The sequence below is a fragment of the Lipophrys pholis genome (assembly GCF_963383615.2).
Source record: "Lipophrys pholis genome assembly, chromosome: 10".
NCBI lineage: Eukaryota > Metazoa > Chordata > Actinopteri > Blenniiformes > Blenniidae > Lipophrys > Lipophrys pholis.
Window position 1 is genome coordinate 3,132,214 of NC_137640.1, and position 14,420 is coordinate 3,146,633.

Sequence of the window (14,420 nt, forward strand, 5' to 3'; positions counted from 1 at the left end):
CTAAATTTCATGATAATTTGTTGCTGTCAAACCATTTTTTTTAATTTGTTCTTTTCTGTAGTTATTTCCTCCTGCAACTGTACTATATTGTCCCCTGAGTGAAAAATATTAGTGTCATCAGCAAACAGTACAAAATGCAGTAGCTTAGAAACCTTATACATATCATTAATATATCAAATAAAAAGTTTGGGACCCAATACTGACCCCTGGGGGACGCCACAAACAATCTCCAGACATGATGAGGAATTCTCACCCACCTTTACAAACTGCTGTCTCCCACTTAAATAACGTTTGACCCAATCCAGCACTATTCCCCGGACACCATGTCTTTCCAGCTTATTGATTAATATGTCGTGGTTGATTGTGTCAAATACTTTCTTCAGGTCTATGAACACCCCTGCAGCATATTTCTTGTGGTCTATAGCATTGGTGATTAGTTCTATTGCTTCAGTTATTGCCAGTGTTGTTGATCTGTTTGATCTAAATCTATACTGATTCTCTGCAAGTATGTTGTGTTTTTCTAAGAATGAGTCCAATCTGTTGTTACAATTGAAGTAACGAAAAACTAAAGCAATTCTGACGTATTTCCATAGTCCTGAAAAAGCCAGAGAACTCCCTTCGTCTTGTTGAACTTATTAGTAACTACCTCAATATTTTCCTGTAAGGCACTTCTGAGGGCTTCCACTTCTGCCTGCAGGGCAGATTCCTCTTCATCTGCCTCCTCCAGCTCAATGAAACTCAACCTCTCCAGATCAACCTTGGAACTCTCCAGGTTGGTCCTCAGGGTGGCTACCTCATCATTCTTTACCTCAACTTCCATTTTGAGGTTGCCACACTCATCCTCCTTAAGGCCTAAGGCACTTGTGAGGGCTTCCACTTCTGACTGCAGCTCATGGAGCCTCCTCTCACTGTCTTGTCTTTGTGACTGACATTTGTTTTCCAAGCCCCGAACCACAATCTCCTGGTCTCTCAGCTTTTGGTCCTTCTCCTGGAGTTCAGAGTTCAACTGGTCCTTCTCGGACTCTAGAGCTCTCACCTGGCTGCTCAAAACTTCCTTTTCTTTCTGCAGTTTGTCTTTGTCATCTGCCCAATTGCTACTGAAAGTACAGAGTACTGAAAGCAGCTGACTGGATCTATGCTTGTACTCTAACTGCAGGGCAGATTTCTCATCTGCCTCCTCCAGCTTAGTGAAACTCGACCTCACCAGATCAACCTTGGAACTCTCCAGGTTGGTCCTCAGGGTGGCTACCTCATCATTCTTTTCCTCAACTTCCCTTTTGAGTTTGCCACATTCATCCTCCTTAAGGCCTAAGGCACTTCTGAGGGCTTCCACTTCTGACTGCAGGGCAGATTCCTCTTCATCTGCCTCCTCCAGCTCAATGAAACTCAACCTCTCCAGATCAACCTTGGAACTCTCCAGGTTGGTCCTTAGGGTGGCTACCTCATCATTCTTTACCTCAACTTCCATTTTGAGGTTGCCACACTCATCCTCCTTAAGGCCTAAGGCACTTGTGAGGGCTTCCACTTCTGACTGCAGCTCATGGAGCCTCCTCTCACTGTCTTGTCTTTGTGACTGACATTTGTTTTCCAAGCCCCGAACCACAATCTCCTGGTCTCTCAGCTTTTGGTCCTTCTCCTGGAGCTCAGAGTTCAACTGGTCCTTCTCGGACTCTAGAGCTCTCACCTGGCAGCTCAAAACTTCCTTTTCTTTCTGCAGTTTGTCTTTGTCATCTGCCCAATTGCTACTGAAAGTACAGAGTACTGAAAGCAGCTGACTGGATCTATGCTTGTACTCTAACTGCAGGGCAGATTTCTCATCTGCCTCCTCCAGCTTAGTGAAACTCGACCTCACCAGATCAACCTTGGAACTCTCCAGGTTGGTCCTCAGGGTGGCTACCTCATCATTCTTTTCCTCAACTTCCCTTTTGAGGTTGCCACATTCATCCTCCTTAAGGCCTAAGGCACTTCTGAGGGCTTCCACTTCTGACTGCAGGGCAGATTCCTCTTCATCTGCCTCCTCCAGCTCAATGAAACTCAACCTCTCCAGATCAACCTTGGAACTCTCCAGGTTGGTCCTCAGGGTGGCTACCTCATCATTCTTTACCTCAACTTCCCTTTTGAGGTTGCCACACTCATCCTCCTTAAGGCCTAAGGCACTTGTGAGGGCTTCCACTTCTGACTGCAGTTCATGATCGGTGTTCAGACTTCTAAGCATGTGTTCATCATGCTTGTTTCGCTGATCCATCAAGGCCTGCTGCAGCTCATGGAGCCTCCTCTCACTGTCTTGTCTTTGTGACTGACATTTGTTTTCCAAGCCCCGAACCACAATCTCCTGGTCTCTCAGCTTTAGGTCCTTCTCCTGGAGCTCAGAGCTCAACTGGTCCTTCTCGGACTCTAGAGCTCTCATCTGGCTGCTCAAAACTTCATTTTTATCATTTTCTTTGCTTTCTGACCGGAGTCTGTTTTCCAAGACTTGAACCACGTTCTCCTTGTCTCTAAGCTGTTGGTTTTTCCCATGGAGCTCAGAGTTCAGCTGGTCTTGCTTGAACTCCAGCGCTCTGACCTGGCAGCTTAAATCTGCCTTTTCTTTCAGCAGTTTATTTTTGTCTTCTGACAAACTGCTGACAAATGAAACAACCTTGCTGAATTCATACTGGTTCTTAGAGTTCAGGGCAGATATACTTTCATCTGCCTCGTTCTGGTCTCTAAGCTGTTTGTCCTCATGGAGCTCAGCTTCCAACTGCCCTTGGTTGGACTTTAGAGCTCTGGCCAAATCCTGGTTTTCTTTCAGGAGTTTCTCATTGTCTTGTTCCAAACTTGTGCAGTGACGACTGAGCGCTAAGTATCTCGCAGCCTGATTTTGGTAAAGGTTGTTGCAAACGTTAAGAGCCTCTTTCAATCGCTTAATTGTGGCAATGGTACTCCTTGAAAAAGTTTGCTCTGTGCTCTCCATTTCTGAAATAACTGGTCCAGGTACACTTACACTCATGTTGCCTCGTATTGTACTTGAGATTGTTGTGTTATCTTGCTTATCTGTAGCTCTGGTATGAAGTTTGTTCAGGCAGTCACACTTGCAAACTGTTCCTTTGATTGATTAAGGCTTAGATCTTCAAAGTGATACTTTGAAGATGTGAGGCAACATCATGACATCACAACAGTCACTGTTGGCAACTTCAAAGTGAACCTACATGGTCATGTTAAAATCATGACATCACAATGGTCACCATGGCAACGTCATACTTTTTTACCATCTGTATTTTGACATCAAATAGAATCAGTTAAAATGCAGCAAATGCAACTTAGACTAAGTTTTCATTGAAAAAAACCCTCTCAAATCAATATCCAGTGATCAAATCGAAATCATAGATTAAATCATTCTTGTTTTCCTGCCTCGTTAAAAGGCAAGGCAAAAAGATTACAATCCTCAACGTGACCATTTGGTTTTATTATTTTTCTCCTGATGAATTTTTGTTAGTGTGTAGAAACCAGATCTTGTGACACAATGCCCCGTGACAGGAAGATGTAAAGAAACCCGGGGGACGAATTTCCTTGAGAATGGTTTTGCCAACGTAATAGAGATGTACATCAAAAAGTAAAACTGGGACCTAAATATTTCATTTATATATTAGAGAGAGAGAGAGCGAGACAGCCAAGTTGTTCTTTCATAATTTTATTTCTTTAAGAAACTGCATACATCATAGAAGACTCACAATAAATTAATACCCACATGCTTTACAAAAAACTCCTCACTATATGTACATCCTCTTAGATTTCTGAGAATATTTTCTTTTACTCTCCAAACGCCGGCGGCCTTACCGATGCCACACACACACACACACACACACACACACACACACACACACACACACACACACACACACACACACACACACACACACACACACACACACACACACACACACACACACACAACTGTAAACAATGGAAATACAAACTGAGGCGGCAGAAAAAAAAAAAGTGTCAACAGACGATAATCTGTGTGATTTGGCAAAGTTTTTTTTTTTTTTAATCCCTGTAAACAGCCGGTGAGACACACACACACACACACACACACACACACACACACACACACACACACACACACACACACACACACACACACACACACACACACACACACACACACACACACACACACACACACACACACACACACACACACACACACACACACACACACACACACACACACAGCTGCTTTGGTTTGAAAGTGAAGTCTCCTGAAAACAGACGGCCCAGAAGAGGAGTGTGAAGTTTGTGTTTTGGCTTCAAGACTCCGCTGGCTGAACAGCGTGAACTGTTTGATGTCGCCGTTCCTCCGGCAGAATGAGAAACGACCCCTCTTCTTCTCTTCCCCCTTTTTCCGAAAAAAGAAAGAAAAAAAAGGCAAGAAGACAAACGAGTCCACCTTTCGTCCTGGAGTCTGGCACAGCTCCGTGTCCCGGCGTCCCGCCGCCTTGCTCCAAAACACAAGAGGTGTAAAGAAATCCTTCCATCATAAAAAAAAAAAAAAAGACAAGTAGACGCTTTTGAATATCAAGAAGTCTTGAGAAAAACCTCCGCCGAGCAGAGATGACAGTCGAGGGGCGACAGTTTGTTTCGTTTGGCGAAACCAACGCGGCGCAGTAGGACGGACGCGCTGAGGAAAATAAACATGGCGGCGCTCCAACGTGGCGTTCTGACTCGTTATGGCCGGTGAAACCTGCAGGAGGAGAGACGAGCCAAATAAAGACGCAAGAGGTAAAACAGCAGAATGTTTGAGTGAAACACGTTTTCTTTACAAAATCAAATCTTTGATCCATTAACCTCCATTGATCTTCAGCAGGAAGTTTCTGATCAAAACTGTGGATCTGCTGCAGATTCACTCTCGTGTTGATAAACCAGAGGCTTTTTATCTTAAACCAAAGTTTAGAACTTGTTTAAAAAGAGAAAGAAAAGCTGCAGAAGGAGGAGAAGTGAAAGTCGTTTATTCCTCCGTCTGTTTCTCCTGAGAATCCCTGGATGTTGTTACATGTACCTGCTGCAAATACTGCATTACTATCCTCCAGCCCGGCCTTACTGTTTCTTCTGCGTGGGACTGGAAGCACTTATTGGTACTTTATTGATCATTTTTCAATATTATTGGTACTTTATTTATACTTAATGAAATACCAGTAAAAGTGGAAAAGTATCACAAAATGACCAGTAATGTTTTAAAGACGCTTTTTCACTTATTGGTACTATATTTATTCTTTAACCATTATTGGTACTTTATTCATACTTTTTCACCATTACTGGTATTATTTTTTCATACTTTAACCATAATTGGTACTTTGATTATACTTTTCCCACTTTTACTGGTACTTTGATACTTTTGAACTATTACTGATATTACATGTACATATCCGCCCCCTCTCTCTTATACACACACAATACCAGGGATACTTCCATTTGAACGTACCTAGTAGTGGCAGTATGGCGGTGAACAGCACACACCTTGTTACTATTACTTACTATTTTCATAAGTGCTGGACGTTTTAATGGATTAGCTCAATAAAGACTCAAATCACTGGACTCAAGCACCTCTTATGACCTATTAATGCAGAAAACTCAACTTTTTAAAGGTTTCTTATACTTTTGTTATTGCCACTATGGCTCTGTGAACAAAGTCAACACTCCTTAAAAGACATAAAGACAATTTGATCGAGTGTTGGCATTTTTATATTGAGGAAAAGAAGAATTTCAAGAGCCAGTAAAAGTACTTCAGTACTCTGTGCTCAAATGAAAGTATTTGTATTCAGTAAAAAGTGTTATTCCTTTTTGTATTGGTTGATGAGATAATATATTCCCCCCCTTTTTTTTTTTTTTAAAAATCAAGATTGTGCTGTGGAAAAAATTAATTTATAATGTTATGATACTGTCATTAACTTGTCAAACTATAATGAGAGCTCCCTCTAGTGGTACTTAAAAGAAACTCCTTCATATATATGAAATTGTATCTAAATGGTACAAATCTTAACAGAAATAAAAGGATTTTATATTTTAAAAAATGATCTCATATTTTTGTCTGAAGCTCCTAATTAGGAGTTAAACTGCTAGAAAATATTACCATGTAGAATATTTCTATTTAGAGTAAACCCGTTTTACAGCCAGGTTGGCCTCCTGCTTTATGTTCAGGCAAAAGTTTTAATGGCAGCTGTAATAGTCTGAGCAAATATTCCCAAAGCTGTTGAGAGAAATAAGAAAATTTGACATAACTTGTCTTGGAGTTTTATGTAGTTTTCTATATCAAGAAGTGTGTGAAAACACGATAAGACAACTTTAAAACTAATAGTGTAGAAATGGATTTCTAGAAATTGATATGTTCATTCTACTGCTTGTCAAGACTTTGGAATTATTTATTGTTATACAATCTGTTAACATGAAGATTTTATATTTTTGATGCTGGGTGGGACGAGACGCATTCAAACTTCATACTGTTGTGAAACACGCCTGAATACATTTCCTGGCTGCTCGTAAGAACCAACTGAACGGTGAGAGAGGAGCAGAGCGCCGGTGAGGTTTCCTCTCACCTGGTCAGGTGACGGCTCGACTCGTGAACCTCCATCTCTGTGCTTTTGAACTCATTCAGCTCCTTACGGATGGCAGCCTGCAACACACACACACACACACACACACACACACATATATAATGGGTATATGTGTCAGTAATCGTGTGTAATAAGATACGTGTGTGTGTCCACTGACGTGCATAGAAATTTGAAAAATTGAAAAAGGTCGATGTACTTAAAAGTTTGTGTTCTTATAGATTTGTGTCTACAAAGCTATCTGTGTTTGTACAGATATATCATTGTGTCTGTTGGAATATTTGTGTGTGTACAAAGATATTTTGTGTGTCCATATTGAGATGTGTGTCTGTAGCGTCATTTGTCTATCATCTATGAGCTTTCTGAGTAGTGGTGAGTGTGTGTGTGTGTGTGTGTGTGTGTGTGTGTGTGTGTGTCCAATATCTGCCAGGGCTATAAGTTATCAAATCAGATACATCAGTCACATGTGCTCGCTGGCGCCCTCCGATGTCCGTCCTGTTGAACGGACCTTGTCTGCAGCGGTGAGCCGAGTCCACGGCTTGTCTGCCCTCCTGTCGTAGTCCTGAGCCTCGGCCACCTCCACGTAGTCGCTGAACCGGATGAGGATCTTCGCCTCTCGCAGCTCCTCCACAGTGGGCCTCTGGCTCAGCTGCATGATGGGAAAATAAATCAATTCGGTGTTAAAAAAAAAAAAAAAATCGCATTTCTGTTCCGGAGATTCTCCGTCGTTACGTTTCCTCTTACCTTCGTCAGTAAATGTCTCTTGATCTCCCTCTTCTCCTCCTGCTCCTCCTGATCGTTTCGAGCTAAAAACAAACAAAACAAAAAAAACGTTCTGGTTAATATTCAGGTTTATTCATGACTCTTTTTTTCTTGTTTTATGGACGCTGACGTACGTTTGAGGATGTTCCTCTGTTCCAGCTCTTCTGCTGTCGGCCTTTGACTCAACCGCCTGGAGGAAGAAGAAGAAGAAGAAAAAAAAAAAAGTACCTATTTTAAGAAAGACTATTTTTACCTAATCTTAATAAGTTGAGGCTTTCAGATCATCCGTGTTGAATGTGAAGCAGGAGACGTTACTCATGAAAGTCGTCACTGGAAGCTGCAGATACAACTGTGACTTTCTATTTAGGCTAAACTAACAGTTGTCAATGAAAACAATGTTAATGACAGTTACACTCGCATAACTCATACTCAATCTTTGAGTAATTGAATTTATTCGTTTTGCAACTTCTGCGATTTAAATGAAGAAGTGACTTATGCGTAAAAAAATAGCTGTAATACCAGCTGTGACCACTAGACGCCACAGTATGACAACAGAATGTTGTTACGGTCCCACAGAAAAACCTCCATTACTGCTGGATTTGACTGAAAACGCAAGAAAAAAATGTCACAGCGATAAAGAAAATACAGAAGGCTGATTGTCGGCTAAAAGCACCACTATACCACCGCCACATAACTACGTCTTTTTCCCCCTCTTCAGACAGATTCAACCCACGTTTTCAGCCCTGCACTGTTTTTTATTCCCCCCTCCGCTCACGTTGACCTTTATCTCCTCATCATCCATCATTTGAAACAATCGGGACACATCATCTGTGGACGGCAGGGACTGTATGACGCCTCATGAGAATGTTAAAAATGGAGAAACATGTGACGGATTAAATTGGTGGAATTAAAAAAAAAAGCATTGCGATAAAAACAGCAGAGGGTGAAGTCTAGTTCTCGTTGGTCATGTTCACGTCGCCCAAACAAAACAGTTTTTGCCTGAAGAACACGGCCTCACAAAGAAAAGGAAACAAGCCTCAGTTGGAGTCTTGCAGTGAGTGACTGAACCGACCTCAGGAATAACAAGAAGCTTAACTTGATACAGGATTGAAAAGAGGATGAGAAAAGTAACAGAAATATTAAAACCCAAACCCGCTGGCGACCCATAACTCACCTGGTCAGCTTGGTGGCCGTTTGCTGCCGGAACTCGAGTCTCTCCTGGTCCGACTGCAGCGGCAGGATGTTCTTGTCCTCCAGCTCTCTCTTGGACGGACGGTTACTCAGCTTGATGGCCAGGGAGTCTTTCCGTAGGACCTTCATGGCGAGCGTGCCTGAGGCGGACAGAGCAAAGAGGAAAAGGATCAAAGATACAAACGGCGACGCGGAGCAAAGGGGAGGCTGTTTGGGAATATACGCGTGGGAACTTCCCACCGGGTATTCCGGTTTCCTTCCACAGCCCTGAAAAATACGGATTTGAGGTTAATTGGACCCGGTGAAGCGCGTCTATACCCTCAGCCTGCCGTCATATGGACACAGCAGTTTGAGAAGACGGATGGAATCATGTGTGGACTCTAAAGCTCTGAATCAGACGAATGGCGACGGTACGTCATGATGAAAAGCAACACGACTCTCCACTCTACAAACACACTCCGCCGGGGGTTTCCCCACGTGTACCTTCCACCTGAGCGCCTCGACCAAAGCGGACTCTCAGACTCAGAATCTGAGCCCCACCCCGGGGCTCTGGCTCGAATCCCACTGTCCCACTTCCAAACAGGTAAAGCCGCCGTCGAGAATCGAACCGGAGTCCCTCGCGCTCCATGCGACCTGATCACCATCAACACAAACTGGACAGGAAGCCCCGACACGAGTCAGAAAGCTACGGAGGAAAAGAGGAAGTAGCTTACTAGTCAACAGTGTATCGTCTTCATCTTCTTCCTCATCTTCCTCATCGTCTTCCTCATCGTCCTCCTCCTCCTCCTCCTCCTCTTCGTCCTCGTCCTCGTTTTTGTACATGGCCGGCAGCTCCTCGTAGTCCGCCTGGTTGGGGAGGTTCTCCTTGTTGTCCTCGCAGCCGGTCATCACCGTGGGAACGGTGTGCATCATGGAGCTGGAGGCCGGCGGGAAAGGGCAAAGGTCAGAGGCGTGAACTCACCGGGTTTGTGGGGGGTGGAGTTTGACCTCCGTCCAACGTGCGTCAGTGGTGTTCCTCATGGCGTGCAGTCTGCATGTTCGTCCTGAGCAGCAGCTTTACACTCACTTCTCAAACCTCTGCATGGTGAGGGCCAGCGTCTTGTTCAGCTCCTCGATGATGCGGCTGGGCGGGTGAAGAGGGACGGGCAGCGTCCCGTACGGCAGCGAGTGTCCGGCCATGGCGGCGTGGCCGGGAGGGGCCGGGCACTTCTGGAAGGCGATGGAAGAGGGCTCCACGCTCCCCGCCGGCATGGAGATCATGAGCTTCTTTGGAGGTAGAGGAGGAGACAGTTTCACCGCCATGCACGGCAGCTTCACCGGAGCGCCGTCTGTGCGAGAGGGAGGATCGTGGGATACGTCACAAAGAGACGCGCCGAAGCCGAAGCGGGCGTGCGCCAAGAGAAACCCCACCTGTGATGTGATTGGTCAGCCTGCTGAAAGGTTTCGGCGGCAGCGCAGGCGGCTGTTTGTGTAGCGTGGGCGGTCTGGAGAGGGTCGAGTCGCCGCCCTCGGGCGGATACGGCGTGGATTTCTTTGTGGGCGGAGCCTGGTTGGATTTCTGTGCGTGGTCTCCGCTGTCGGTTGCCATTTGAAATTCCGGCGGCCCTGAGGGTGAAAAACAGGAAGCCAGTCAGGATGCGGCCCGGCGCGGTGGTGACGGCGGTCCTGAGGCTGCGCTGCCCACCTCCAGCCGCCGCCGCCGCCATCAGCTCGGCACCTTCAGAGTCCGACAGGCCGGAGCCGAGCAACGGCGAGCGCCCGTTCTCCATCTTCACCTCCTCACGGACCGCAGGACAGGCGCCGTCTGCAGAGACACCAAGACGAGGAGGAGGAAGAGGTGAAACACGAGTCGGGGAAGTGATTCAGTTTTCTGAGCTCATTGGAATGTCTGTGCAAACTGCACCGACACAAAAATATCAAATAAGTTTATGTCATTTTAAAATGTTCAAGCAAATCTGCTAAATATTACTGATTCAACCCAACTGAAAGTGAGCGTCTGCTACTTATATATTTATATATATAAATATATATATATAAAAAAACACTTAAATACAATGTATTTGAATTTATTAATTGCTTTTTGGGTTTAGAAGCATAATGACAATAAAAGGGTTTTGATCCTGATATTAAAGTCACTTTATTTCATGTGTTAGAATAATTTATCTAATTAATTTTTTTAATCATTTGATTTTCATTATTACATTTTTTTGACAGACTTATGACATTAAATTTAACTATGAAATACTTCTAATTCTAGTTCAATTCACTATTTAAATTGTTTCCATTGATTTAAATCAAATGTGGTGTTTTCATGTTTTGCTCAAATCCAATTGTAAATACAACATATTATCTATTCAATATGAAAATATTTTTAACAGTTAAGATTTTTGTTAAATTAGCATGTATAATTCATTCAGACTATAACTACATTTATACATTCTATTAAAGATACCTACTTTTTCGTTGATAGCTGTAATTTATTTCTACATAATTTTTTTTCATGCTGCATTCGGTGGTCGTTTCATGTTTCATGTTCAACCCTCACCTTTCTCGTAAACCTCCTTCAGCAGGCCTTTCTTGATGAGCTCCTCTCTGCTCTGCCGAGTCGACATTTTTCTCTCCAGCACTGAGGAAAGCAGAAGACGAGACGTCATGAGGAGGGCGGCGGGAATTAACTTTGAACCCCTTCAACTTCTAAATTCAGACACAGCCCCCGGCTCGCTCAGTTGGTAGAGCAGGAGACTCTCAGTCTCAAGGTAGAGGGTTCGTGTCCCTCGCCGGGCGCCACCTTCCCGGGGGCTCTCCACCTGCAGGAAGGTTCTTAATGGTGCAATGTGATCTGGGTGACGGTGCTCAGACCGACACCCCCACCACCCGGAAACGGATAAGAGGGAGAAGTGGATGGATGGATGGATGGATGGTTCAGACACGAGGCCGACTGTTCAATTAACTCATGAAAATAAACAACAAATCCAAGCAAAAAGTTAAGAGTTCCGCCCGATTTAAAAAGAGGCTGAACTATGTTTTTGGAAAAAAGTTTCAAGCATTTTTGCAACGGCAGGAAATAATGTAGATTTAATGTTGAGCCACTCGTGGGTGTGGTTGTTTTTCAAAATAAAACCACACACACACACACACACACACACACATTCAGCAGAGAACAACATGCTGTAAACATTAACCACGGGAGAAAACAGACATTCTGGTGGACAGACGACCAATTTGGATTGTTATTACGATGACTTTCAAAATAAAACTACCAAGTCCCAGGAGAATAAGGACTGTGAGTCATTACACTCTGGAGGAAACAATGTTCGGATTGTCCCTCTACTGAGCATTCGCAACAAGTATTTATTACTGCCGTGGTGCGTATGCGCAGTAGCAGCGTCGTTTTCGACAGAGCCCTTGTCAAAAAGTTCCACCTTTGGAAGAAGTTTCCAAAAAGTTCTGTCTCCAGTGGCTCCGACCACCGTTGTGTAGTCCGACACTGAAAAGGCAACAAAAGTTTTCATCAAGTCACTGCTGTGCAAACGGGCCCTTATAGAGCAGCAATCTGCTCTGGGTGCAGTTTTTAACAATATCTGGTTGAAGGAACTTGGTTATTCATTCATCTTTAGTGCAGCCAGTGACTCCGAAAAATGATTTAGGCAGAGATTCACAATTGAATATCATCAGCATAAACCCTTGAAATTGAGGTTGTAGCCATGGACGATATCGTAGAGAGGGACAGATGAATAAACAAAAAGTTGTTGGGGACCGAGCACAGCACCTTGTGGGACACCGTGGGACAGTGGATGAGGTGCAACTAGTGATCCGGAAAAACTCTCGTCTGTTGATGAAGCGGGATTTGAACCAGGTGAGGAGGGTGATGTTGGTGGAAGGTCAAGAAGTATGAAGATGTTGAGCGTCCCAGATTTAGGGATCTTCCCCTTCGGCAGCAACAAACCGTTCCAGAGTCTTAAACTTGTGCAGGAGCTACTAGGGGAGTTTGGGTCAAGCCCAGCTTTCTTGAGGACGAAGTGTGACGCGATACCGACGGAGGCGGCGATGCCGAAGAAGAGACGGATCATGGGAAAAGGTGGAATCCAGGGAATATGAAGGGCTCAGGGTTAATGAGGCTGCGCTGACGCACGCGCTTGTTTTTGCCCGTCACATTATTTGGCAGAAAAAAACAAAACACCTAGAGCAACAAACTCCACATTGAATTACAACACACACTAATAAGACCAACTCATTGTGCCCAAAGAAGTCCTTTGACATTTGTTGAATTCTACCCAGAGCGCGAGCGTGAAACCGTAATGAGCCACACATGCTCACATGATGAACCACGACCGAACGGTGGCAGAGCTCCAGCTCAGTGCGTACCACCACAATAAAATGTGTCGCCTGTGTGTGTGTGTGTTTGGAAGCAGACACATTTCGGTGATTAAAATAAATAAATAAATAAATAAATAAATAAAAAAGCGTCGAGCTGCTCCGACAGCTGGGAGAACAGCTTGTCTCTCTGCCGCCCGTTGGTGGCGGCGCTCACCGAGAAGAGGATGTACGACGGTGCGGCCAGCCGAGAGACGGCGACTCTACGTCCAAACCGACGGGTTTCACAGCTGCCTGCTCGCAGGGTGTCGTCGCTGGGAGACGGACGTATGTGACCAGGCTGTAGTTTGCTCGGCGAGGCGCTCTGAACGAGGAGGCAATTCACAGATAAAGAGCGAACAAAGAGGCTGACGATCTACATTTAAAGCTAATTTGTTGCTGCAGCCAAGATTAATTCCAGGCTCTTCCACGGCTTCAGAGCCTGGAATTAACCTGGAATTAAGTGTCAGAACCGAGGCGCATAAAGGTGGATGTTTGTAAAAGGACATGTTTGTTTTCTTGTTCCTGGTTTATCACAATTTGCTTTCAAGGACATGAATTTAGTCAATAGGAATATCTCAGTTTTATAGGCGATATGCTTGAAACTTGTATGACTAAGGCTCGTTGACAGAAGTAAATATGGATGACACGCGGTCAGCACCCGGGTTGCCAGATGTGATTCAGTTTCCAGCCCAAACACCTCAATAAAAAGCAGCCTGTGTAGGAATCATGTTAAAACCCAAAAACTATTATGTGTAAAAAAAACAAACAAGCCATAAACACACAAATACATGAAATAAACAAAGTTAAAAGGTGAAAGACTTTGGCTGCCCCATTTTGGGGATACCTGCCATATCTGGCAACACAGGTCAGCGTATATTCATTTTCAAGTGGTCGTTAAATACGAGCCGACAGAATCAGCGGCTGGGTGCCGCCATCGATCACGGCCGAGCCGCCCACTGCACCGGGGGAGGCGTTTATCTGCTATCGCAAGTCCGGGGACTCAGCAACGCCGCTCCACGCCGCTCCACGTCGCTCACCTGCAGACGTCTGCTTGAACTTCTCGCTTTTCTTCTTCCTCCACTTCCACGGCTTGAAGATGCGTCCCAGTGTGGCGAATTTGCTTCGCCGCCGGATGGGAGGCGTGTGCGTGCCGGGGACCAGCGAGTCGGAGCGCATGGCTGCCAGCCTCTCCACCTCCTCGGCTGGATTTAAAAAAAACAAACAAACAAACAAACAAACACTCATTAGATGAGGAGCTTCGATCATTAACGGTGCTTCAGGTTTCCACCAGCGATCGACACGTTTCATCAGACCAGGTCAAAGGTCAAGGTGCAGGACACACACAAATTAACTAAAAAGTCTTTGGATGGTGAAGAACATGAAAGAACATGAAAGAACATGAAAGAACATGAAAAAAGATGGAAACAAATTAGGAGACAGAAAAGACAGAAGATAAAAATGCAGAAAGAAGAAGACATAAAAGACAAAGAAAAAAAGACAAACACTAAAAATGGCAAAGACCTA

At 44.5% G+C, this 14,420-nt stretch overlaps 1 protein-coding gene across 1 annotated transcript; it reads right to left on the minus strand.

Annotated features, from left to right (window-relative positions):
- Positions 1–3,663: 3,663 nt before the first annotated feature.
- phactr1 (phosphatase and actin regulator 1) lies at positions 3,664–14,081 on the minus strand. Its single transcript, XM_080473442.1, is given in 12 exon segments — positions 3,664–4,723; positions 6,573–6,649; positions 7,096–7,236; positions 7,332–7,393; positions 7,484–7,539; positions 8,524–8,680; positions 9,254–9,456; positions 9,607–9,941; positions 9,943–10,145; positions 10,225–10,344; positions 11,086–11,166; positions 13,934–14,081. Coding segments are annotated over 12 exon segments (1,590 nt in total). The 5' UTR covers positions 14,073–14,081; the 3' UTR covers positions 3,664–4,707.
- Between the last annotated feature and the right edge of the window lie 339 nt (positions 14,082–14,420).